At 31.7% G+C, this 24,436-nt stretch overlaps 3 protein-coding genes across 3 annotated transcripts; all 3 read left to right on the top strand.

Annotated features, from left to right (window-relative positions):
* The first annotated feature begins 364 nt into the window (after positions 1 to 364).
* Positions 365 to 17,450, top strand: LOC132754260 (laminin subunit alpha-2-like). The gene is made up of 18 exons (XM_060744879.1): positions 365 to 557; positions 842 to 952; positions 4,859 to 5,016; positions 5,392 to 5,530; positions 5,944 to 6,043; positions 7,167 to 7,283; positions 7,931 to 8,107; positions 8,571 to 8,725; positions 9,070 to 9,246; positions 9,629 to 9,780; positions 10,078 to 10,353; positions 10,742 to 10,904; positions 11,470 to 11,617; positions 13,140 to 13,281; positions 14,733 to 14,853; positions 15,055 to 15,201; positions 15,832 to 15,971; positions 17,324 to 17,450. Exons 1-18 carry the CDS (start codon positions 399 to 401, stop codon positions 17,382 to 17,384), a joined length of 2,643 nt encoding a protein of 880 aa, XP_060600862.1. The 5' UTR covers positions 365 to 398; the 3' UTR covers positions 17,385 to 17,450.
* Positions 17,385 to 19,611, top strand: LOC132754261 (uncharacterized). Its single transcript, XM_060744880.1, has 4 exons — positions 17,385 to 17,519; positions 17,920 to 18,057; positions 18,691 to 18,924; positions 19,435 to 19,611. Exons 2-4 carry the CDS (start codon positions 17,954 to 17,956, stop codon positions 19,559 to 19,561), a joined length of 465 nt encoding a protein of 154 aa, XP_060600863.1. The 5' UTR covers positions 17,385 to 17,519; positions 17,920 to 17,953; the 3' UTR covers positions 19,562 to 19,611.
* A 911-nt stretch (positions 19,612 to 20,522) lies between these two features.
* Positions 20,523 to 23,392, top strand: LOC132754262 (laminin subunit alpha-1-like). Its single transcript, XM_060744881.1, has 3 exons — positions 20,523 to 20,657; positions 20,966 to 21,188; positions 23,189 to 23,392. Exons 2-3 carry the CDS (start codon positions 21,002 to 21,004, stop codon positions 23,329 to 23,331), a joined length of 330 nt encoding a protein of 109 aa, XP_060600864.1. The 5' UTR covers positions 20,523 to 20,657; positions 20,966 to 21,001; the 3' UTR covers positions 23,332 to 23,392.
* The last annotated feature ends 1,044 nt before the right edge of the window (positions 23,393 to 24,436 follow it).

Genomic DNA, 24,436 nt, shown 5'->3' with positions numbered 1-24,436 from the left:
TAACCTTTTTTCGGGGCAAACAGGAAGCATAAAATTTAATAGTGATATTTTTAATGTAAACCTTTATCAAGGTAAACAACATAAGTGAAATAGTATTTTTATGTAAATGTTTGTTAAAGGGCAAATAGAATGCATTATCAGAAATATTTTCCAAATAGTGAACTGGAGTGCGTGTTTTGTCAAGCCAGTTTAGTGAACATATGTAAGTGATAATTCTATGTAAACATTAAATGTTAATTAATGTTGTCAAGGCAAACATGGAGCATTATTTAAGTGATATTTTTATTGTCACATCATGTCAGGCAGGGTAAACAGTGATGGCTACAGTGATGAAATTTGTTTTTTTTGTTTTTTTCAGTTTGGCAGAGAAGTTGTCTGACAGAGTGCATGCATTAGAAATGAGATTGACAAATACAAGTGAAGTTGAGGCTAAAATTGATAATTTGATGAATGCACTGGATGATTTACTACTAGACCATTTACAAACAAGTATTAAGAACTCAGAAGACACAATCCAGAAAATACCTGCATTAAGACAGGCAATAAAGAATATAAAGGTAAAACCTTATTACTTAAATGACTGCCATTTTGCTCACTTTCATAATATACAATGTATTTTGCTTGTTATTTCATTTTGAAAAATGTAAGGATATGTATTAATTAGGTTTAATGTTTATTAAACTTTGAAATCATTTAGGTACTTAGTAGTGCAATAAGCGGTTATGTATCTTTAAATATTATTTGTTATAGTTAAAAAAATAAAATTTGCTATTTGCAGGCATAAATAATTTGAATGAATTATCTTATAAAATAATGATATAATATTTCAAACTTCATACAGGATCAAGTGAAGGAGTCAAAGGAGCTGAGCAAAGATTTAGGTGTAGGTGACGCTGATAAACTCCTTGCAGATGCTAAAGTGGCTTTAAATAGAACCAATGAAAATATTGCTGTAAGTAGACACCGCCCCATTAAAGCAAAAAGGTACCAAGCGACATTTTGACCAAAAATGACTTTTTAACATTTTTCATTATGTTTTGATGTTATCTTTAATCTGTAGAAATATCTCTATGGTATCATGTTTATTTACAGACATATAAGGTTATGTAAAAAGGTACTATGTCAATATTTTCCCATTTAGTAATGCAAAAAGGTACCAAATGCATATCAGTTTGAGCAAATAGGTACCAAGTGTCACATAGTACCTTTTTGCATTGTATGACTATATATGTTTTGAGCATTTATTTCAATGCAAAAAGGAACCATGTGTCACATGGTCCCTTTCTGCACACAAAGAATTTACGACCCTTAAGATTATTTTATATATTAAATTGTTTGCTTGGTACCTTTTAGCTTTTTAATGAAAACACAATCTAGATGTTGCTAAGGACATCAAATATAACAATAAATCCCAGAGTATTGTTTCTGTTTTAAATTGAGGAATGATAACAGTGCGAAGATAATTATAGTGTATAAATGACTTTTTCACAAAAACGTGGACATAAAAAGAAAAGTAATTGACTGTACTCTTGCCAACAAGATACATGGGTTATATGGAAGGAGAAGCATGACAGGGAAGAGTACATCTGCAAATAAACTAGGTTATGATATAGTTAAATTGGTGAAACAACATAAAGAGTAATTTCCTAAAATGAAATCTCATTATACAAGAAAAAAAACTGAAAGAAACAATACCTATCTCATGACTGTGACTAAAACATTAAAAAGATGTGGAAACTATAAACTATTGAAAGTGAAAAGAAGGAAATAAAACCTGTTAAGCAACGTTCAAGGAACATCAAAAACAGAAAGAAAATTCATTAGAAGAAAAGATTTAAAATAAAGTTGTAGCAAAAGGTGACTCATGCGTTTATGTTGCCTGTTTTACGGGGACAAAACAGAAACTGATACATAGCTGCATCTCTTCTTTTATATTATCACAAGTTCCAAGTTTAAGATTGATCACAAATTTCTTGTATCGGGTCACTCACAGATGGAGTGACAACTTGACTCTTGAAGGGGCAAAGAAAATAATTCCTGTAGAATTAGGTATCATTCAGTTGTGTTCTCTTATATCACTGGCCAGAAAATCACAGCCATACGTTGCTGTGCCAATGAAATATAACCATGTTTTTTATTTCAAAAACTTCATTAATCAAAGCACAGAAGGCGCTGGATTTGTTTGGGTCTCAGAATGTCAGAAAGGTGAAGGTTGTGAGATTATAAACCAATTTGTTTTTGTATAGTGCCAACCAATGCTTTCCAGTGTTTTAACTGTAGTTAATTGGCTATAAGACTAATTGCAACACTGATAGTCAATTCAATGTTTATTTGACATAAAAAAAAAGAAAAAAAATGAGCTGCCTCAACTGGGATTTGAACTCCAGATCTCTCGATTCATAAGCGAGCGTGCAAACCCCTTGGCCACGGTGAAGTTATATGTTAATGGCCTGAAGAAAACCATATCATTCTAAATTAGGGTTTGTAACTCTTATTATTTCAACGCTAAACCTGTTGTTTAAGACAAATGTAAATAATCATGCAGCTTACTGTAAGCATGTATATCTATAAAGAATGAAACAATATTAGAAATCTTCGACCATTCGGGAACTACTTTGCTTGAAAATTAATGCGCCTGTCATTTGACAATCCTAACGCATTGATCTCCCCTGAATTTTTCGGCGTAAGTGTACATATAAATGGAAGTAACCACTTCAAAAAAGTGGACTACTTAAGGCATTTGCAATTAACGGCATTAGGCTCTGAAACTTTGCTGCCATTATTTGTTTGGTCTGACGACCCAAACAAATAAAAACAGTGTCCGAGACTCAAAACATCCATTGACGGACAAAGAGTAAACTGGCTACAAGTGGAATGGATACAGGTACCAAAGGAAAGCCCAAAGTCAGTATTTGTAAATTAGAGCTTTAATGGTGAAGATTTTATGGAAATAGAAGTTCAGAATACAGAATCTAAAGTATAAGTGGACAAATGGTGAACAATATATGAAGTTATGATACCAAACCTCCAGTTTCTATTCAAAAGAAACAAGTTAAATGGTTTCCTGCGGTGAACATTTTAATTATATAAAGATATTTCATTTAACTATTTTCAACATTATTATTTTTTTTTTTTTTTTGGGGGGGGGGGGGGGAAATAAATAAACGTTTTTAACAGGAATATAGTTGACAATAATCGAACAATATAGAAGAAGGTCTTTGGAAACTGCATGTGACCGTTGAAGACCGGAGAAGGTCGATCATAAAACAATTATTTCTTTTTAAGAAAATGATTAAATAGGCCTACCATTTTATGTATAATTCCGAGCAAAAAATAAATAAAGTAAACACACAAGTTTACGCAGAAAGTATCTCTATTTATTATGGCAGATGCCACTACAAATATTCTAATTTTTGTAGATTTTCAGTATAAACAATTTATTGTTTGTAAAATTTGAGATACATATTAAAGAAACATTGATAATTTTCAAACACATTATTCAAGTTTTTCCACCTTAAATGGTAAAATAATTATAGAAAATTAGAAATACCACGTAATAGATTTTTGTTCTCAATTAGGTATAATTCGGACTAATTCCCTACAGGTAAATCCGTAACGTACCGGCAAACGGTATTTAGCTGGGTTTTCGAAAAGGTCAATTAACCAATCATATACGGTTTACAGATCACATGCTCCTCCATGTACCGAAAACAGGTCACGTGCTCCTCCATGCCTCAAAAGTTAAACGCGTACCAATACCCTGCGGTCTCCAGACCGCAGGGAATAACTTGGTTACTTTGTGTGCAAAGAAAATTATCCAAAAAGAGTTCCATAATTATAATGCCACTTAACCAACATAAAGGAAAGAAAAGGATTATGTCACAATGGAATCGGATGAGAATGATTCTGATTTTGACTAACAATGTAAGAGATTTTGACATAGGCATTGAGATTGATCACAGAGGAAGACTTTCAAAACATGCAGTGTGATAGTTGTATCAGACATTTACTGAAAACACAAGAATTTCATATTATTATTTGTATGATTGTAGAATAAAATTGTAACCAAATGATGCTTTTTGTTAATATTGTTGGGACAAAAAGGTGCCAACTGCCATATGGTACCTTTTTTGATATATTCGACATGCAAATGTTAAAAATCATACAATGCAAAAAGGGGCCAAGTGTTCATATGGTACCTTCTTGCATTTGTCGGTCATAATATTTATTAGTGCAGAAAGGAACCATTTCCTTTAATTGATTAATTATCAATAATTAGTAATATATAAGCTTTCCAACTTTTTGAGTATGTACATTCAAATATTATCTAAATATTATGTGAAGTTTCTTTGCCATCTTGTTAAAACCTGATTTGATATGGAACTTCAAATCTTTAAACGCGATTTTCTCGAAAACATGAAAATGTCACTTGGTACCTTTTTGCTTTAATGGGGCGACACCATTGTCACTAAAGAAAGTCTGAATACATGTCCTGGCTGTAGATTGTTTTCAAGTTTCATTTTAAACATATGTATTTAAGCTTGTATGCGAAACAAGTTCTTGCAGCTTATATTAACCACTTTCGAGTCCGCTTCCTGGAACCAACCAGTACTGGTGTCGTTTAAAATAACATGGTCATGACCCGATAAGGGCTCAGACCAATGATCCCTGCATTGAAGGCAGACATTTTAACCACTAGGCCATCATCAATCATCATTATAGAAAACGCCAGTTAAAATCAACCCAAAATACTATGACATTTTAATAAAGTCTTCTTCTAAAACAACCTTTAAACCCTGATCAACATTTCTAGGGTTGTATATTGTTATTAATATTTGATTATTAATTGTTGTATCAGACATTAGAGGAGAGAGCAAGTACTCTAGAAGCTGCAATTGACCCACTTGAGAAGAAGGAGAATGCCTTGAGAGAGAACATGCCTGGTAAAGATAAGCTGGTAGAACAAGCCTGGGCTCATGCTAATAACCTCTCAAAATATGCCCAAGATCTGGAAAAGTAAGATTTAACTTCACTCTGTATTTTGTAGTAGATATGCTTATTATACTTTACCCTTCTGCTATTGTGTAATTTATGTCCTTAAATTATGATACATCATCATTTACTTTCTAGTAAATAGGGCAGGCTATTTATGACTGAGTTAGTTGTGTTTCTCATTTATCTTTGTATTCAGTTTTATAATCAAATAGTCTTATGAAAAAACATGATTCTATTTTTTGCTTAAAAGCAATGTTTTTCATAAATCTTATGACTTAATGGGTGGTAATTAATTAAAAAAGTTAAACTTTTAATGAGATACTCATCCATGCTCATTCAAAAAACCAAACTATTAGTTTCTTGAAATCCACATAACTGATGTTTATATTTGTTTAGAATGTTTGAAAGTACCCGAAATGCTGCAGCAGAGCCTTTGAAGGCAGCAAGAGTGTTTGACAACATAGCAAGGGCAATAGAAGAGGCTGCTGTAGCTGCTAGAAAAGCTTTAGCAGATGCTGAAAATGCTACTGGAATGGTAATATATCATAAAAAAGTTCTCAATTCTTAATATTTTGGTACATCAATAGAGTTCTTAGGGATTTCCTTGGAATTAGGATTTGATAGATCAAGAATGTAAGATTTTGTAAAACTGGAGGGTTTTAAAAGATTTATAAAAAGAGTACCATACTTGAATTCATGTCAATGTATTTTCCCAGCAAATGCTTTAGAGGAGAGTACCTGGTATTTCTTTACTCATAATGACCATTTCTCATAGCACCTTCATTAATTCACTGACATCTTGTATACACCATCCTATCATGTCAACAGGTCATAACAGCACATGACAAGTCCTCTTTATATAAATCATAGCAAACTTTTGTGAGATTAAACAAAAATATCACATACACATGATATACCATGTAATGTTAGTTTCATTTCTGTTTTCAGACTGACTTTGAAGATTTGAAAAAGTCGGTGAAGGCCTCACTGAGAATAAGCAAAGAACTGTTGGATCAAGCTAACAAGACTATGAACATTGGTGTTAAAGGTGATTATATGTATATTATTATGATATATATATATGTTAAAGTATATATGTTAAAGTGGCAATTTTTATAGAAATTAACTTTATACAGTGTGTACTAGTTAGATTAGATTTAAGTCTTAACATTGCTTTGAGATTTTCAGTACTATATTTATTAATGTTTTAAATAACATCGCATTTTTAGCTCGACTTTTCTATGAAAAGGGGAGCTATCCTACTCGCCCCGGCGTCGGCGTCGGCGTTGGCGTCACACCTTGGTTAAGTTTTTCGTACCACCCCACTTTATTTCAGAAGTATTACAAGTATGGCTTTGAAACTTACCATACTTGTTCACCATCATAACCTCCATCTACAGACAAGAGTACATAACTCTGTCAAGGTTTTTGACAGAATTATGGCCCTTTTTTGACTTAGAAAGTGTATTGAGCTTGGTTAAGTTTTTTGTACCACCTCACTTTATTTCAAAACCATTGGAGGTATTGCTTTGAAACTGACCATACTTGTTTACCATCACGACCTTCATCAACAGACAAGAGGACATAACTCTGTCAAGGTTTTTGACAGAATTATGCCCCTTTTTGACTTAGAAAATACATTGAATATGGGTAAAATCCACTTATTGCCTTAACCCTTTGAGATATTGCTTTTGAAACTTTTAATGCTATTTCACATCATTACCCCCATCTGTACGCAAGAGAAGGTAACTCTGTCAAGGATTTGTTTTAAAAATTAAGGCCTTTTATCGACTTAGAATCTTGGTTAAGTTTTTAGTACCAGTCCACTTTTTGACTGAACTGTTTGAGATATTAATTTGAAAGTTGGAATACTTGTTTACAATCATGATTCCCAAACATGTCCAGGAGAAGGTAATTCTGTCAAAGATTTTATTTGAATTATGGCCCTTAACTGTCAATGTTTTGTATTACTGCAAAAACTTTTTTTATTGGCAAGCAATAAAAAAGTCGAGCGCGCTGTCTTACGGACAGCTCTTGTATTACTTACTGTTAATTATAACTGAAGTGTAAAATATAGGTTTCAACCATTCATAAGTACTGTAGTTAAAGTGATGTGTTTGCAATACTTCTTTTTGCTGGTTTAAGTTTGATGATATGAATTGTTTTTACAGATCTGGATGAAGCTTTCAATGATGTGAACAGAAGACTGGATTATGTTGATGAGATATCGTTAGACAGTATAGACAGACACACAGACATAAAGAATGATATAGATCAACTACCCAGAAGTAAGGGGCTTTATCCTAATTTATAGCCCACTCAATTAACTTGCTAACTGAGTCTTATGTTCAATTATGGACCTTGGATTTCCAAGCATGGCATATTATTTCACTGTGACAATTTAGTTTATATTACTATGTCTGATACTTTCCTTTGTCTACCAGTGCTTTAGATGATTTATCTTTTAGATTTAAAATTACCGGAGTAAAGTGATTTTCTTTTTCGACAAGGGCAACAAACTCAATAGTAGTATAATAAAGGTTGCGGACTCACTCATTGGCTTATCACCTTTTTGGGTTTGAATCCCACAAACAATTTTGGATTTTTTAATAATTTATCAAATTTGTGATACATTTTTTTTTTATAGATGTATTTAGCTTATACTAGGACAAAACAAAATTCATTACCAATCTTTGATATTGAGTAATTCAAATATGACATTTACCATTGTAAAAACTTCACAAACTAGCTTACAATAGTGATTTTGCATTTGGTAATAAGAGCGTGGCACCTGCTTCTGGAGACTCTAGTTTTAGGAATTATAGCTGTATTTATCACCTCCAGTGATAGTCATAGTTACATCTTATTTTCCGCAGAAATATTTATTACATGTACTTGTACCTGAATAAATCACTGAATGTATGTTATATTTCAGATGTTGTTGATCGTATAGCTGAAGTGAAGAATTCTCTAGATGACACAAATAAAGTTTCTAAGCGAGTCAATGATCGTACCAGAGACATTGTTGATAAAGTAAACAATGAAATGATGCCAAAATTAAACGAGCTTCAGAATATTGTTGGAGACAAGTTTGAGGATATCTATGTGTCCTGTAAGAATTGAAATATTCTCCTGATTATAATATTTCTTTCAATTAAAAAGTAATTTTTATTGTTACCAGTACACCTTTATTTCAAAACATTTGTAAATTTTGCTGCAATGTTGAGACTTTTTTTATTGTTAAAACAGTATTAGACGTTTTATTTTATTATAACGTTTCTTTTATGCGCCAAATGTGGCGTCTATTAGATATAAGTAGAAGTCTGTCTGGTACGTTTACGTCATTTCCTTTATGTATCAACTGATGAAGCTAATATATCAAAACATGTATTGATATCTAAATTTGTGTTGGTTTTGATCTATTTGTTCTATAAGATATTAACATATAACAAAGGTGTACTAAAAATTAAATTTATGTTCTGTCTTCTCTTTTAATCAGTATCAAAATGCTGATTAACAGACTTGATTGTTTTCATAGATAAGGTAAGTAAAAATACAATATTTTCTAATTAAAGTATCTGGTACAAAAGAAGATCTAACCACCATGAGGAATGTGACAGACTCTATAGATTCAAGGATAGAACAGTCAAGGAAACTGAGGTCAGACTTGAGGGATAAACTCAGTAAACTAAAACAGAGCATTAGAGAGGCCAGGGAAGAGGCTAATAAGGTAGACATTAGAACAAATGAATTATAAAATAATGTTATTTAGTATATTTGTCCATGGCAGCATTTATAATAATTTACATTTATGCTCTGTAGAACACACTTTCTTCAAAAAACAAAAAAACAAAAAAAAACGTGACTTGCATTTTGTAGCAGATATGGAGTGACAATAGTTTGTGTGCAATTTAGTTGAAATTTAACTTACATTGAATATGTTTTAACAAAATCATTTGATTGATTTGTGTTCTACATGTTTTGATTTAAATGAAAAAAGTAGGATGTTCTTTCCTTATGAACTGCAATGAATAAGAGCAATTATAAAATCATGTTTTTAAAACTGTATTTCAGGTTAAAACATCTCTGAAAGCTAAGGGACAGTGTGTGAAGAAATTCCGGCCTATGGTGAATCCAGGAACAATAAACTCTATAAGCTTTGCCTTCAAGACGGATGAGCCTGATTTAGACATGATGATTGTCCTTATACAGAACCCAGAGATCAACACTGCTGATGATGACCAATATAAGGTAGTAGGTTATAAAATGTACAGCTTGGCTTTAAATTAGCAGTATTAAACCTGAGTTTGCCTTTTACATCATTACTTTATTCATTGATTCTTCACAAAAATTTAATAAAAGGTTGTATGGTTTCAAGTTAAAATTGCATCAAAATTTTAATACAATGTATGTAGACATAAAATATTTACCATTTTACTGGAAACATATCAAATACCATTTTGTATTTCTTTATTCTTCAATTATAACACTTGAAAGTAATATTCATTTTTACGTATATTTATCCCAAAATTACAATGGAAACAAGTACTTGGCAGTCACATTTGTAAAATAGATACTTATACATTTTGTAATGTAGTTAATGTTACAGGAGCACATGGATGTTTTATTTCAGGAATTCTTGGCTGTTGAATTACGCAATCGTAAGATTCGGTTTAGTTGGAATGCTGGTGGTGGTACGGGAAGTGTAGATAGTGATGTCATTATTGAATCACAAACTGATATCATTAAAGAAACAGAAAAATGGTACCAAGTCAAAGCTGAAAGGTATTTATCCCTCTCATATTCTGGAGCATTTTTTAAAACTTGAATTTAAACATCTTAATACATAGATATGTATAGATATGAATATTGTTACATATTGGTGGTAAACATAAAAATGTATTGAATCATCCAGCTTTTCTAAATTTCACCAGGTGTGAGTGATGTATTCATAAGTTTTTTTTCTTCTGTCATATCTGATGCTCTTGATGCTTGTTTGATGTTTTCATCACAAAATGAGGATTGTATGAGTGAAAAGGTATATTTTTCAAAGCCATTTAAACATAATGAATTATGTTTTAGGACTGGTCGTTTGGGACGTCTATCAGTGCATAAGTTATCAAAGGAAGCTGGCTCTCCAAAAACATCATCATCTCCTGTTGGGTCATCAGTGATGGGCCTTGGTGAAAAAACTGATGTATATATATCTGGTATACCGGAAAATTATCCCTTACCAAGTGGACTTACGTCATATAACTTCACTGGCTGTTTAGGGAGTGTATTTATTGATGACAAGCTTGTTGGCTTATACAACTTTGAGACAAATATCCAGGACACTTGTAAAGCCTGTCTTGAAGTGTAAGCTTCATTTTATCTATTTTTACTTACATTAGAATTAATTTGATAAAGATGAATTACCTAGCATCAGCATATTTTTTTTATTTATAAACTTTTTTAAACTGTGAAAGTTACATTTAAACATGTAAAAAAAATTAAAAACAAAAACAAAACACACACTTTACACTTAAATTATTATTTACAGTCATCATTGTTTTAAAATCAAAATGTTAAGGTATTTCTTAACTGATTTAAAGTTACAAATCTAATTCTGACATGTGAGAGAGAAGCATGTATAAGTTACATATAATAGCTTGATGAGAATCAAATCTTACATCAACACCTGATGGCTCGGTGAATAATACGGACTGGTTGTATTCTAAAATCAATGAAATATTCTATGTTACAGACCATCTCAGGCACCAGGGGCGAATGTATATTCGTTTGATGGTACAGGTTATGCTGTCACAGACAAGAATAGGATACAGTCTCCACTCCTAGCTAACATCATTCTCGAAATCAAAACATACTGGGACAATGCTTCACTCTTCTTTGTTGGAAATGAAGAATCAGTATGATACTATCTTACACACAGTTTTGATTGTCTAAAATTAGAAATATTTCTTATATATTAAATATTTCTATTCTGAAACGATTATATCCTACCTTAGTTTTAAATTCTATATGACATTGAAAGGCTTTGGTACTATTATATAGGGGTAGCTGAGTGGTTAATGTCTTCGACATCAAACCACTTGACACTTACCGCTGTGGGTTTGAATCTGTTTGGGAGTTTTGGACTCTTGCATGTGAAGAAGCTATCCAGCAAGGTTAGGGAAGGTCAGTGGTTCTAATTGAATGCCTCCTTTTTCCTGATAGAATGCACAGAGGGACATCTGAGGTTTTCCTTTACCAATATAAAGCTGGAAAGTGGCCATATGAACTTATCAGTGTTGTTGCATCGTAAAACCTAACCAAACAAGCACAAATACTAGTATTATTACTATTGAAATAGTGTCTTTGGTGTTTTAGAAACAAGTCAGAAAAAATATAGTCATTCCTTTTTAAGAAATATAATAAAGTCTTGAAAGGAGTATAACCCATGTCCATATAATTCTAATTTTCTTGCAATTTCAGGGAGAGTACATGTCACTAGAACTACGTAATGGAAAAATTGTGTTTAATTTCTACCTTGGTGAAGGAACTTACGGAACAATGCAGACAGAGCAAAGATACAATACTAAAAAATGGGTGTCTGTTGCTGTTGCCAGGAGTGGACTTCTCGGTAGAGTTATGTGTTAACGCTTTAACATATTTTGTGTTGTCGCTACTAATACACGTGTGTTTTGTGTTTATGTTTGGAATGATGTGTTAGTAGTATCACTATAATGGTTTTAGAAGTTTCTAGAATGCTACTTGTCCCTGCTTGATTAGAGAAAAATGTAGACAGATATCTGATGTCTTCAGCATGAGCTATAATCTTTTATTCATTTAATCCTTGAACAACATTGTGCAAGTTATAGTATATTTCTTAAGGTAAAAAGATGGGCAAAGTTTATATTTGTTAATTTTGTTTACTGAGTTAAAGGCATATACTATTTTAAAAATACTGAGAAAGAATTATATAATACAAATTATATTAAGAGGGATTATGATTATTAGTGTTATTTCTGAAGCCAAGAGAAACTTGTGGTGGGTGGGGAAGAAACCATGGCCTGTTAAAGTTGCATGTTATCAGTTATTTACCTGAAATGCTAGTTATGTGTTATGTTCGTCCACTGTCTGTTGTCTTTTAGTTGCCAGTACAGTTAATACCTACCTAATCATCTGTTTACTAGATCTATATCTCTATATATCCCATAGAAACATAGTATAATTCTATTATAATATAAGAATATATAAGTCTTACAAAAAGCATATATTAAATTATGTACGAAGACATCTACATTATTTAATGTATTTATTTAATAATTAAAACTAAATTAATGATGTACATTGAATACTATATATAGTAAATACTATTTTACTTATTACATACTTTCAATTAATTTGATTAAATATATTTAAAATATATATTATACTAATTGTTGAAATTAAGTGTTTTACACTGCAACTCTTTGATATCTAAGCTGAAATATGTGAAGAAATTCACCATTTTGACCTCTATCCAATTGCAGTTATAGTAATCTTGAGAATTCCATGCATAATAAATTATGTATTTAGTTGGCAGGAGACATGAATTTCATGTTGAAGAAAATGTTTTGATAGAAAGGTCAACAACAAGAATGAATTTAATAGAGTATAATTTATATTAACTTACCAGAATTTGCGGGTTCATGTAGAGTGATATTAAAACAATGGATGTGATGTAATAAAAGATGTGTAATGTGAAACAGCAAAAAATTGTTAATTACTATTAGGCCTATTTTAGAATTTTAATAATCTAAAATTTCCAATAGAGATATATTATATTGCAAAGAAATATTGACGAGTATAGAATCAGTTCTGCCAGGACATACATGCATGCAGTCTTACCTGATTCTGTGCTTGTACAATGTAGTTGTTGAGATCAAGTATATTGTATAATGGAAACTTAAAATGGACAGTCTCTTGGTTCATCTATAAATGCAGCAAAATACATGTCAAAAAGACATGATCACACAGATAATGTTAAAGAGTTGCAGTGTATTTTTATGTTTGTTGTGATAATATTTCACATATATATATGTGTGTGTGTGTGTGTAGTGGGGTATCAAAGGTAGGTAACAATGAACTATTACAGGAGTATAATAGTATCTGTTTTACAGCTGTCCTTGAGGTTGCCAGTGAAAACTTCGTTATTGAGGCACCGAGTGGAGACTACCTTCTTGATGGAGTAGAGAGAAGTGACCTGTTTTTTGGAGGCATGCCACCTTCAGTCAATATGGACAAATACATGGAGGCCTCAGGGTAAGCTTTTTCTTGTAACATCGAGTTTATTCAGGAACAAATTCCATATTTCTTTTTTGAGTCATTGATATATGGTTTAATACTTCAAAAATATTCAGACCTACCTGTTTAAAGTAACTTGGTTATACTGTAAAATCATTATTATTCGTGGGGCACGAATTTTCGTGGTTTTCGTGGGTAGGTCAATCCACGAATTTAAGATCCGACGAACTTTTATCCCAACAAATACTTCTTTCTATATATTACAAACATGCGTCGGCTCTTTTCCGGTCGATATTTCGTGAAATGGATGTAAGTACAGACAGATAACCAGGTTAGTGACATATTAAATCCGTTTGCAATATTTAAGAAACTTGAAAGTTAACTCGATTATATGTCCTCAATTTACTGTCACAAATGTCGCATATACATACTTGATCGTTGTAGTCTACTAGGACTTGATTGTGTTAACAAGAATACTTGACATAATCGAGTAAATATGGGAACCCAGGCAGTGCAATAATTAGCGCTAATAAAAATTGTCAGTTTGCTCTTATTAATTTAAAAAAAAGTCTTTGATATTAATGCCGTAAGTACACAAAACTATAAAAAAAAAAATACGATCGTAAAACAGATTTATTGTACTTTCTTTGGTCGTTTTTAAATGATCCAGTTTATATGAATTTTAATCAGTATTTGTGCGAATGCTATTCCGTAAACATCAAAGACGCCACCGACTTTTACAAGATCCACATATACTCGTGTTATTTACCGAGAATGATTTATATGCATGTAAATTTACACAGTCGCTGTGACGTTGCGTGTAGTTACTGTCAAATATGTTAAGTGTAAACTTTTAAACTCGCTGGTTAAAACGTGCCAGGTGTCGTATAAATTATGCGATGTTTACCTCGGCGAATGACAGGGGCAGTGTGTCCAATGGAGGTGCATATCATGTCACATAAATGTGTTAATTGCAGTCAATTATCGGCAGTAACTGTGCTATATTAGAGTTATGCCCAGAGGCAAGGATTAAATTTATTGACAACCGCTGTGTGACAAGTAAAGATATGTACAATAATACTACAATGTACATGTTGTAAGTAAAACTGTTCGGCGATTAAGATTACTTTGCATTAGGTTACTGATTTTTTTTAACAAGAAAACGAAAATCCACGAATTTAAGAACCCACGAAAATGCCCGTTTTGATAAAACCACGAACTTTCATGCCCACGAATATAAGTGAATTCGCAGTAGTATACCCATTATTTTGAGTCTCTTTAAATCTCTTTAAATGTTATAAAGATTAGGTTTATTATTACTTGTACAAATAATAAATTACATATACATAAATTTCTTTGATAAGTGACACATTGAAAATTAATTTCAATCCTGTGAATGAAATGCTCTATAATACTGAAAAGGCTAAATTAAAATTTTTAGTTTTAAGTGTGTATATTTATAATTGAAGGAAGGAGATTATTACAGACAGGTTTCTGGGTTGTATGAGCGGATTACAAATTGCTGTAGATTCTGTGAATCTCTGGGATGGCAAGTCAACTGTTGGTGTTACAGAAGGCTGCAAGGATAGAGTATGCTTCTTTGTATTGTTTTATTTCTGAGGAAAAAGTTTTGTGGAGAGAAAAAAATACTGTTGAAATTAAAGAATTGAGTAGACTACATACTACATATTTGATTTATAAATAACTAGAATAACTGTAGTTTAGAAAATATTCTACTAGAGGAAGATAAATGTGGCAGTATGATAGGAAATGTTTTGATGGTTATTTCAGGGCTTTAGGTCAATAGGGTTTTATGGATCTGGGTTTGCGGAGTACCCAGGTATGAGTCTGGACTCAGCTGATGGAGACCTGTCTGTATCATTTAAAACACAGCAACCAGACGCTTTACTCTTGTTAGCTAAGAGCATAAATGGTGATGTGAGTATGATTTTATATAAATATATAAGACAACAGATTGTTGTTGGTGAAAACTGTGTGACATAAAATAGGAGAGATTTATGGATACAGAAACCCTTATGTTTGATCATTCTTGTGAAAACAGTGCAGAGCAAGGGATTAATTGCTTTATTTACTACTTGTCTGAAACTGAGGCTACCTAAGTCAATAGTGCTTCTGTAATCTTTGGTTGTTCAGTCCTGTTCAGATTATTTACTCAGGGCAGATCCTCTAGGGTCTTTATATTCAATAGTTTTCATTCATTTTATGTTGTGTTCTTTATTCTTTTGGAATTTTAAGGATAAATTCAGTTTTTCAAGGGATTATATCACAATATAGAATTCATTCAGCTATGTACATCTGGTTAAACATTTGAATATATGTAGTTACCAAATGGTCATGAGTGTTATTCCAGTTTGACTGCCCATGTATTCGCTATCAAAAACATATATTTTTTCAATATATTTTAGTACAGAATTATCTGCATATTCTCTTTGCTGAAAAATTGCCATAGTGAAATTACACAACCTTGCAATAACTTGTATTTCTGGTGAAAACTTTTTGCATTTTGTTACAGTTTTGTGAAACTTTATGTATACTTGAATGTTTCAGCAATATTACTACCTAACAATAACTGAAGGTCATGTGGAGGGCAGATTCAGTGGAGGAGGTACACCAGTTATTGTCAAGTCAGACAATACCTACAATGATGGCAAGTTGCATAACATTGCTGTGAAGAAAACAGACAGGAAGTAAGATGTCAAATATTGTTGTTAAGGAAAATGGTTTCCAGTGGGGCAGAATTTAAATACATTTATGTATATAAATGTATTATTTTATCATTGTACATTATCAGGAAAAGTGTATAATCTTGACTTTTCATTGCGCCCTTCATGTAAAGTGCTAAAAAGCCTCATTTAATTATATCCCCTTTAAAGAAAATGGGTATATTGCTTTACTTAGTGTCCATCAGTCCATAGACCAGACCTTGTCTGACCACTATTGATTTTTAGGTCAGTTAAAAGTCAATATGGCTGAAGATTGTTGGACCAGTAACTAGAGAGAATGGTTAGGCCATAAGACCTTAGATTAAGTATGGAGGTTGGTCATAAGTAGTAGGATAACCTGATTGATTTTGAGGTTGAAGGTAACCCCATGCCCTTGGCTGCTAAAGCCTTGTCCTACGTATAGCTACAAAATGTTTTGGCCTACAGACCCAAAATTTAGTGTGTGGGTTAATCATGACCAGTTGTCAAAGTTTATTGTCACTGTGTTTGAATTATGAAAAGCTTTCCAGCCAATAACTATGTGTATGTTTTGGCATCCACTTCAAAGATTTGGTGTGGCAGTTTGTCATGCCTAGTCAATGATTCATGATTCTTTTAATCTTTGTGTTTAGTCAAAAGTCACTTAAAATTGTCTAATCAAAGAACAAACACACACATTTGTGAACAGACCTTAGATTAGACGAGGAGGTTGGTCATGACTATTTAATAATCCTATTTAAGTGAATGTTCAGGGTCAGGTTGACCTTAACCAATATGATGTTGTTTGTAGTAAAATGTGTTAAGAAGGCCTTTGCATAATATTGCATTTCAAAGAGGACATTATATCAATGTAGATATTTATCAGTCCTGATCTTTACAAAATTAACAGGTAAGAATTTCATTAAACATGATTAATTGGTTTCTATTACATAGGCATGTTTTTCACAAATATCTCTTGCTAATGTAGAATGATAATAAGTTTACATTTTTGTCTTAATTCCTTTCATTTTTATAATTTTCTCCATTTGAAGGATAAATTACTTGCATGGCCCCAAGGAAATTTTTATAAATATCCATATATCCATCGTAATTTATCAATAACATTCAACTTATAAAAAGAATGGGGTAGTATTTTTATATTTTAGGCAGATATATATATTTCATCTTAACTTTTTTTTCTGTATCAACTGTAGGTCAATCGCTGTAATAACAGTCAATCTTTTGAAGTATATACATGTAGTTGATTAAGCTGAACTTGACAATGAAAATATGAGCATAATGCCACTTAAATATGTAAATGGAATGTTTTGATCATTGATTTTATATATTTATTTTAGGATTGAACTATTTGTTGATGATAAATCAATAGGAAGGGGTCGTCTAGGAAACCGTTTTTGATAAGATTACAGTAAGAGAGGATGGTGGATTATACCTTGGTGGACTGCCGACAAATTTTGATACAAATGTAGGAGATAAAGCAGCAGTTTCACAGACATTGGATGGTTGTATCAGTGATGTTGTCATTAATGGAAAGTATGTCATTGTTTTTATGTATACTTTTGTAGTTTTCAATATACATTATTGAATTGATATAAAGTAAACATGTATTGACATTTTTAATTGTGTTGGTTTATTAATTTATTCACTAAATCATTGTTCAACAACACTCATATTAATTTATTGATTTTTTTTTCACTTTATGTCATTTTACTTGAATTTTTATGCAGTATATATCCCATTCTTACAGTTGCTGTGTGATAGTGTCTTTTTGTTTTGTTTTGAGCAACCAGTATGTTAGATGCAACTTATAATAACAATAAGGTTTTAAATTTCTTATTTAAGGAAGACTTTTACTGATAATAAACTTCAAATGTTCTCACACAATTTTGTTTCTTGAATTCAATGTCAAGTTTATGATGGTTGTATATTTCAGTGTGTTGAACATCAATGATCCCAAGCAGTATGATATGGCAGATATAGGTCGATGTAGAGAGAAGACAAAATATGATGATAGTTTTAATACAAATCCTCCACCTGTCATCAGTGATTCACCTGCCCCCTCTGAAATAAGGTAACAGAATTATCTGTGGTAGACCTTTTTTACATTTTACTTTTCTTGGGAGTAACACTTGCACTGAAGGCATAGGGAAACTGCAACTTCATTAGCTATGTCTAAGTTGGAATTTAAGAGAAAAGTAAACATAGATACTTTACATTATTAAGTTTTAGAATTGTTTTGATTCAGCATTTTGGCAGATTTTTGAAAATATATCTAATGCTTTAAGATTCTTGTGCCTCTGTAATATTTTTAAAAAGGAAAAACCATAAAACCATCAAATTTTTTTTAAAAAATGCCACTCAATTTTTAAAAAAATTGGTTTTGATGGTGAAAAATATGGCTTACTCGATTGGAAAACTTGGCGGGAAATTCTGGCACTTTAATTGAAAAAAATAGAAACTACCTTCTAATTTTGTAAGCTGAGCACAAGCATCCCTATGGATTGTGTGTGTTAAAAAGTTTGTCCAGGATAAAAAAAGAATCTCATGGCCAAGTTATCTTGTCTGCAAAATGGTCTGAATCCAATGTATTGTTTATTCCTTTTGTATCTGATTATTACACTGATGTTTTCTCTTATTCATGTACATAAATTCATAAGATCAATTTAATGGAAAAATTAGTAATTAATTGTTAAATGAAATTTAGACAACCAGATAAAGAAGTTGAGGTTATTGCTGTGAAGACAACAAAAGAACGAACACAAGTAACAACAGTGAAGACGGTACCAGATGACACCACAACAATACCTACAACTTCTGGCCCAACATCATGTGCTGCTAATACAGGAATCTATGTTTCTGAGCCAGAAGCATTTGCGTTCGGAGATGAAGATACAAGTCTTATTCAAATAAATGTGTCCAAGAAGAAAATCCAGAGGAAGTATGTACCGTTGACTTTATTCTATGCCACTTTTAGCGTTTTCAAAATCTGAAGCTGTGTTTGTAACTTTATTGTCTGTGTATTGTAGGAACCTAATGCATGAACTTACTCATTTTCATGTAATAATGCTGAGTGACTAAAGGGGTTTCATAATGTAAACAAGATACTGTTGTGTATAGTAATGTACTGAGAGACAAAAATTTTAATTTTGGGATGGGTTTGGGTGTGACTTGATTTCATATTGCTTGTCCTTCAATGCTGTAAGCTCGGTTTCTAAAGGGAAAACTTTTATATTTTTAAAAAAAATCAATATTGAATATATACAACTGAGAGAGTGCATCTTGGGTCACTTATACTGGATATCCCAGTTTGAAAATCTTATTTAATTTTCAGTCTCAGTTACTTTTATCTGATTTATCTTATAGTTCTTAAAATTTAAACAGGTTCATTATTATTGAATTTGTACATAAAATTGCTTTGTGGATTCATCACATTTGTGAATTATTTCAGGTTTGAAATCAGTTTTGACTTCCGCACATATTACAAAGATGGACTGTTGTTGTACATGTCTAATTGGGACCACACTGCTTTCTTAGCCACTCAGCTAAGAGATGGTGCAAATTATTCTATCATTTGACAAAAAAGGATCAACTAAAGAAGTAGTAGTTAAAACAAGGACAGTTTATATGATGGTAATTGGCATTACAGTCAGGGTGAGCAAAAGCTAACAACGTATTACAGTGACAGTAGATGGTAACAGTGAGAAAGGTGCTAAAATTTCCAAAGTTTTGAAGGTTGACATACCCTTACTTGTTGGTGGTGTGCCAAAAGATTATTAACCCGCTCATGAATAAGGATATTGTAAGTACAAATGAATTACATATTTCTTAAAACAGATGGTTTATTAAAAGAATTATTACAGTATTTTAGACAACTAGCTAGGATATTAGCGAGTATGCAAATGTGGTTAATCCGACCAAATGTGAATTTTATAATTATACATAAGGTTTTTGATTTATGATTGGCTAACACAAGTTGTATACTGCACCGAATATATACCATGAAGAGTAGAATTGCTTGCATAAAAAGGTGCACATCATGACCATTGGAGCCAATATATGTTGAATGATAGAAAAATATGCTTTTTAAGGAAACATATTCATATTTTAATTGTAGGTTAAACATAGTATTCGTGGATTGCATAAGGAATCTTTTAGTTAACAGTGATGTTAAAAACATTTGATGATGCGACATTGGTCAGTGGTGTGGACAAGTGCTTTACTAATGTAGAAAAAGGTGCCCACTTTACAGGGGATTCATATGGACTGTATGGTAAGTGCTTATATTGTTGCTTTATTTTATGTCATCTTTTAGCGTTCTTAAATCAGTTGGACTTATAATTTGATATAGTCATTAAGTCATGAGTTGCGCACAGGTTCACTGTCATAGCACAAAACTTTTGATAAATACTGGGTTGGTAGAGATTATGAAAGTCTATTTCATTATTTATATTAACATGAAACTATTTAAAATAGGCATTTCATATTCATCACTTTTGAAATAGAGTGCTAAGTTAAATATGCCTTTTTGTTTGTAGAAAAAGAAATTTGAAGTAGGAGGTCAGTTTAAAATGGAGTTGGAATTCCGTACATCAAAACCTGAAGGTATCCTAGCAACAGTGAGTAATCCAGGTGGGAGGGAATGCTCTAACTTTACAGTTACATCAGGGACAGGTTTGTATATTTCCATTTATATATTTTACATAGGTATAAATATATGATAATTACCTTAACTATGTCACAATATTTGTTGGCCTTGTACATATGCATTTGTATATTACCTTAAATAAATGCAAAAGGAAACCAAAATTATGCTATGTTGCGGTATATGCACAAAATATGTAATTCTTACATTTTGCAGTAAAGAAGTGCATAAAATTACTTGTTTTAGAAAAAGAACATTGAATTTACTCAAGCTTTTTTTCATGCATAGACCATTTAGTTTATATGGTGTGATACAGGTGTTTGTCTTATGATTTCAGGTGAAATTGAATGTTGTAAACAGTGGTGGTAAAGTCATGGCTGCCACATCCTTCAGTACTGCCTTCAGTCTATGTGACAATAAATGGCATAAGGTTGTAGCAACACTTGTTAGAAATAATGTCACAGTAGAAGTAGATGAAAAGGCTTCATTTACAAACTCGGGTAATAAAAATGTAGCAGAAACAGGCACATCAGCCCCATTGTATCTGGGTGGAAAGCCAGGTAATATAGTCACACACATTTTTATATTTCCTTCAAGGTTAAAAATTGTAGATTTTGCAATTTTATTTTATTAAAGCATGGAATTAAAGATCTTGTAATTACTTTAATTAAAAATGTTTTATGAATTTTATATATTTAGAAATCTGTGCTTGAAGTTACATACATGCCATATTTCCAGCCACCCAGATAGGGGGATTTGGCTTTAAAAAGCAGGGGATTTGGACCAAAAGTAGGGGGATTTTTAAGCAAGCACAAACCAGTCGTAATCTTAAACCGATGCAAACATTTAATTTAATTTCCCCCATTTTATTATGAAAATGAACATTTCTACAAGATCATTTGATATTTTCAAGTTTTAACATACATGACTGTGAAAGATTAAATATGTAAACAATTGCAAAATAAACATAGGTACTTAAATATTTGATGTAAATAAAATAGAGAATCCCTGTAAAACAAATATAATTAATTGCAATGTATATCATATAAAATACATTTTTATATCAGTATATATTGATTGAATCATTTTTAGTAACAAATAACTTGAATTTGATGCATTCAAAATCATTAAAAATAATATACTTTAACAGCCAAAGTTTTTTTCTCTTTAAATGAAAGGTAAAGATTTTTCTTTTAAATGAAAGGTTTCAGAGAAATTTTGTAGGCCATAGAAAGGTGAAATAAAAAAAATGCTGTCTAAAAATTTTCCGTTGACACTTCATAAACAGTAAAAAAAAAAAAAAATCTGACACAAATCTTTATCCATTATGTACTTCACACCTCAATTTTGTTAACACACATCGATTGCCTTATATGGCAGTAGGGAGTCAAGACACTACGTCACTTGATACCTGTATGTACATGTAAACTGTGTAATTGATGCAGGGTTGTGTAAAGGTTTTTTTGAGTGTACGTGACTACTGGATAATTAATAAACTTGAACCTAATTATTTTGGCCCTTTGGGTGTTAAAACAGGTATTATTTATTTATTTATCTGATTGAAACGGATTTTTACCTCTTTCAATCCCTCCTCAGTTTTGTTGCTTACTGTGAGACAAAGCTAGTTTATATTATTTTTTGCAACAACATAGATCACAGTTACATAAAAAATAATAGTTTCAAAACATTGCTAATCTGTGATTCTTTGAGATTCTATTGCCTGATCATTAATTTTTTTTATCTGCACTTTATCAACTTCAAAGACCCAATGCCGACAACAAAACACCAAGGCGGGGTTACATAGCCAACAAAAATTGATACGTCACACATTCAGTATCAGACGCTGTCATTGGTTAAGCACCTGCAATACTGACACTGATTGACAGGTTTATCAAAAGGAGAATTTGTTATTCCTTGACAGCTGAAGTGTGTCGGCGTAACTAACAATACAATTATCCGTTAGACCCCTGCTGTTTAATGGGGAAATATTACTTCAGGCATATATAGTTGTAAAAGTTGTTTAAGTCTATTGTTTAATTATGTTTATTGGTAAAAATGATGCTTTAATTTTTTTGTTGGTTGAATTTTTGAAAATCGGGGGATTTCGATCCCACGGCGGGAGATCGGGAGACATGGTCGAAAATCGGGGGTTTTTGTCCCCCGGCGGGGGATATGGCATGTATGGAAGTTATGACTGTTCTGTTAGAGTTACATTAACTGATATTTAAAAAAAAAACATTTTATGAATTAATTGATAACCTCTAAACTGTTTATATTAACATTTATATTCAATCATATTTAACATGACCACTTGTAACATTACAGATTAAGCTCACTTATCATTTCTCTTTTATGTTGTTATTTTGTGAAAAAGATATCTTTAATGAAATTTGATATAAATGAATGTTTTGAAACATTCTGCATTACTTTTCATGTTCATCTGTTTTATTCTATTTATGAAGAATGTGACATATAAATAAATGAGTTAGAATGTAAGTCAATGTAATTGTACCAAATATAAAACAATTTACTCAAAATTATATTTAACACTATTTTCCAGAATCGTCCAATCAGGTGGCAGCGTTGACGTATCAAGGATTCGAGGGTTGTTTGAGAAATGTTTTCGTACAGAACAAGCAGGTGGACTGGTTTATGTTATCAAAATCAGTCGCCATCCGTAAAACTTCATGTCCAATCTCTTAGAAACACAACTGTTGTTCAAAATGATTGAAATATGTTCACATTATTTCACTTGGCAACTATTGTGTTTTTCAGTATGTGATTTGCTTGTAATTTACAGACTAATTATTAAAGGTGCTTATTTTTGATTGATTTAAGTGAAGAGTGAGAACATTTCAAAGCAATTTCTTGAAATTGTGCCAATTTTCCTTGACAAACATGATACATTGAATGAATTAAGCACCAATGAAATTCTGCTGGCATATTAAAAGGTGTTTTTGTATCTCCTAGTGCCAAATTATTCTGTTGTTTTTTAAGATCTTATGTTGTTTTTGTTGACATTTTTTTATTTTACATAGCATTTTTTAAAACTCACCCACAAAACTTAAAATGACAATCTTTATAAATATTTATGTAATGAATTGCTACAGGAAGAGGTTTTCAAGTGTTCTATGTGGAAAACTTGTTGTCAAAATATTTGGGGGAAAAATCACAAGCCAAAGAAAATTTTTGGCTGATGCTTAGAATAGAATAATGATGTGAAGAAATCCAGAAAAGCAAAGTCAATACAAAAAACTTGGCTTTATTGAAAATTATACAATTATGAATGAAATGTATGTGTGATTGTCAAATCATAATGTAGCAGAGTTTTATACAAGAATGACAGTGGTACATGTATGTACTAATTTAAAGCCAGTAATGGGAAATGTTTTGCAGTTTTTATCTGTGTGAAGATATTCAACAGTTTTCTGATTTTTGAATGATTTTGTGAAATAGCAACTTACAGCTTTCATTTGTTTTACTGGTCATATTTTCATATATTTTTACGAAATTGTTTTTGGAATGCAGTTAATTTTCTTAAAACTAATCTAATTTTACGAGATTTTGATCTTTTTATATTGTTTCACAAGATTAAAGATTGCATTTCAGACTGGAAAGGGAAATGCATGAACAAAAAGGCATTTTCAATACGGGTTTTTATTTTAATCATTTTTATCAGCTCATGTATGTGCAATCAGTCGCTAGGGTTACAAAACCTTGACCTTGTAAACCAGTCTCAATATCAACAATCTCATTGATTCATTCAGAAACTTGTGGTTGAAAAATGTAAACCAATTGCAAAGCTGCA

Source organism: Ruditapes philippinarum, unplaced genomic scaffold (assembly GCF_026571515.1).
Source record: "Ruditapes philippinarum isolate M1 unplaced genomic scaffold, ASM2657151v2 ctg8341_1_1_1_1, whole genome shotgun sequence".
Lineage (NCBI taxonomy): Eukaryota > Metazoa > Mollusca > Bivalvia > Venerida > Veneridae > Ruditapes > Ruditapes philippinarum.
Note: the sequence above shows the minus strand (reverse complement) of the source record. Positions and strands in the feature narration are given on the sequence as shown.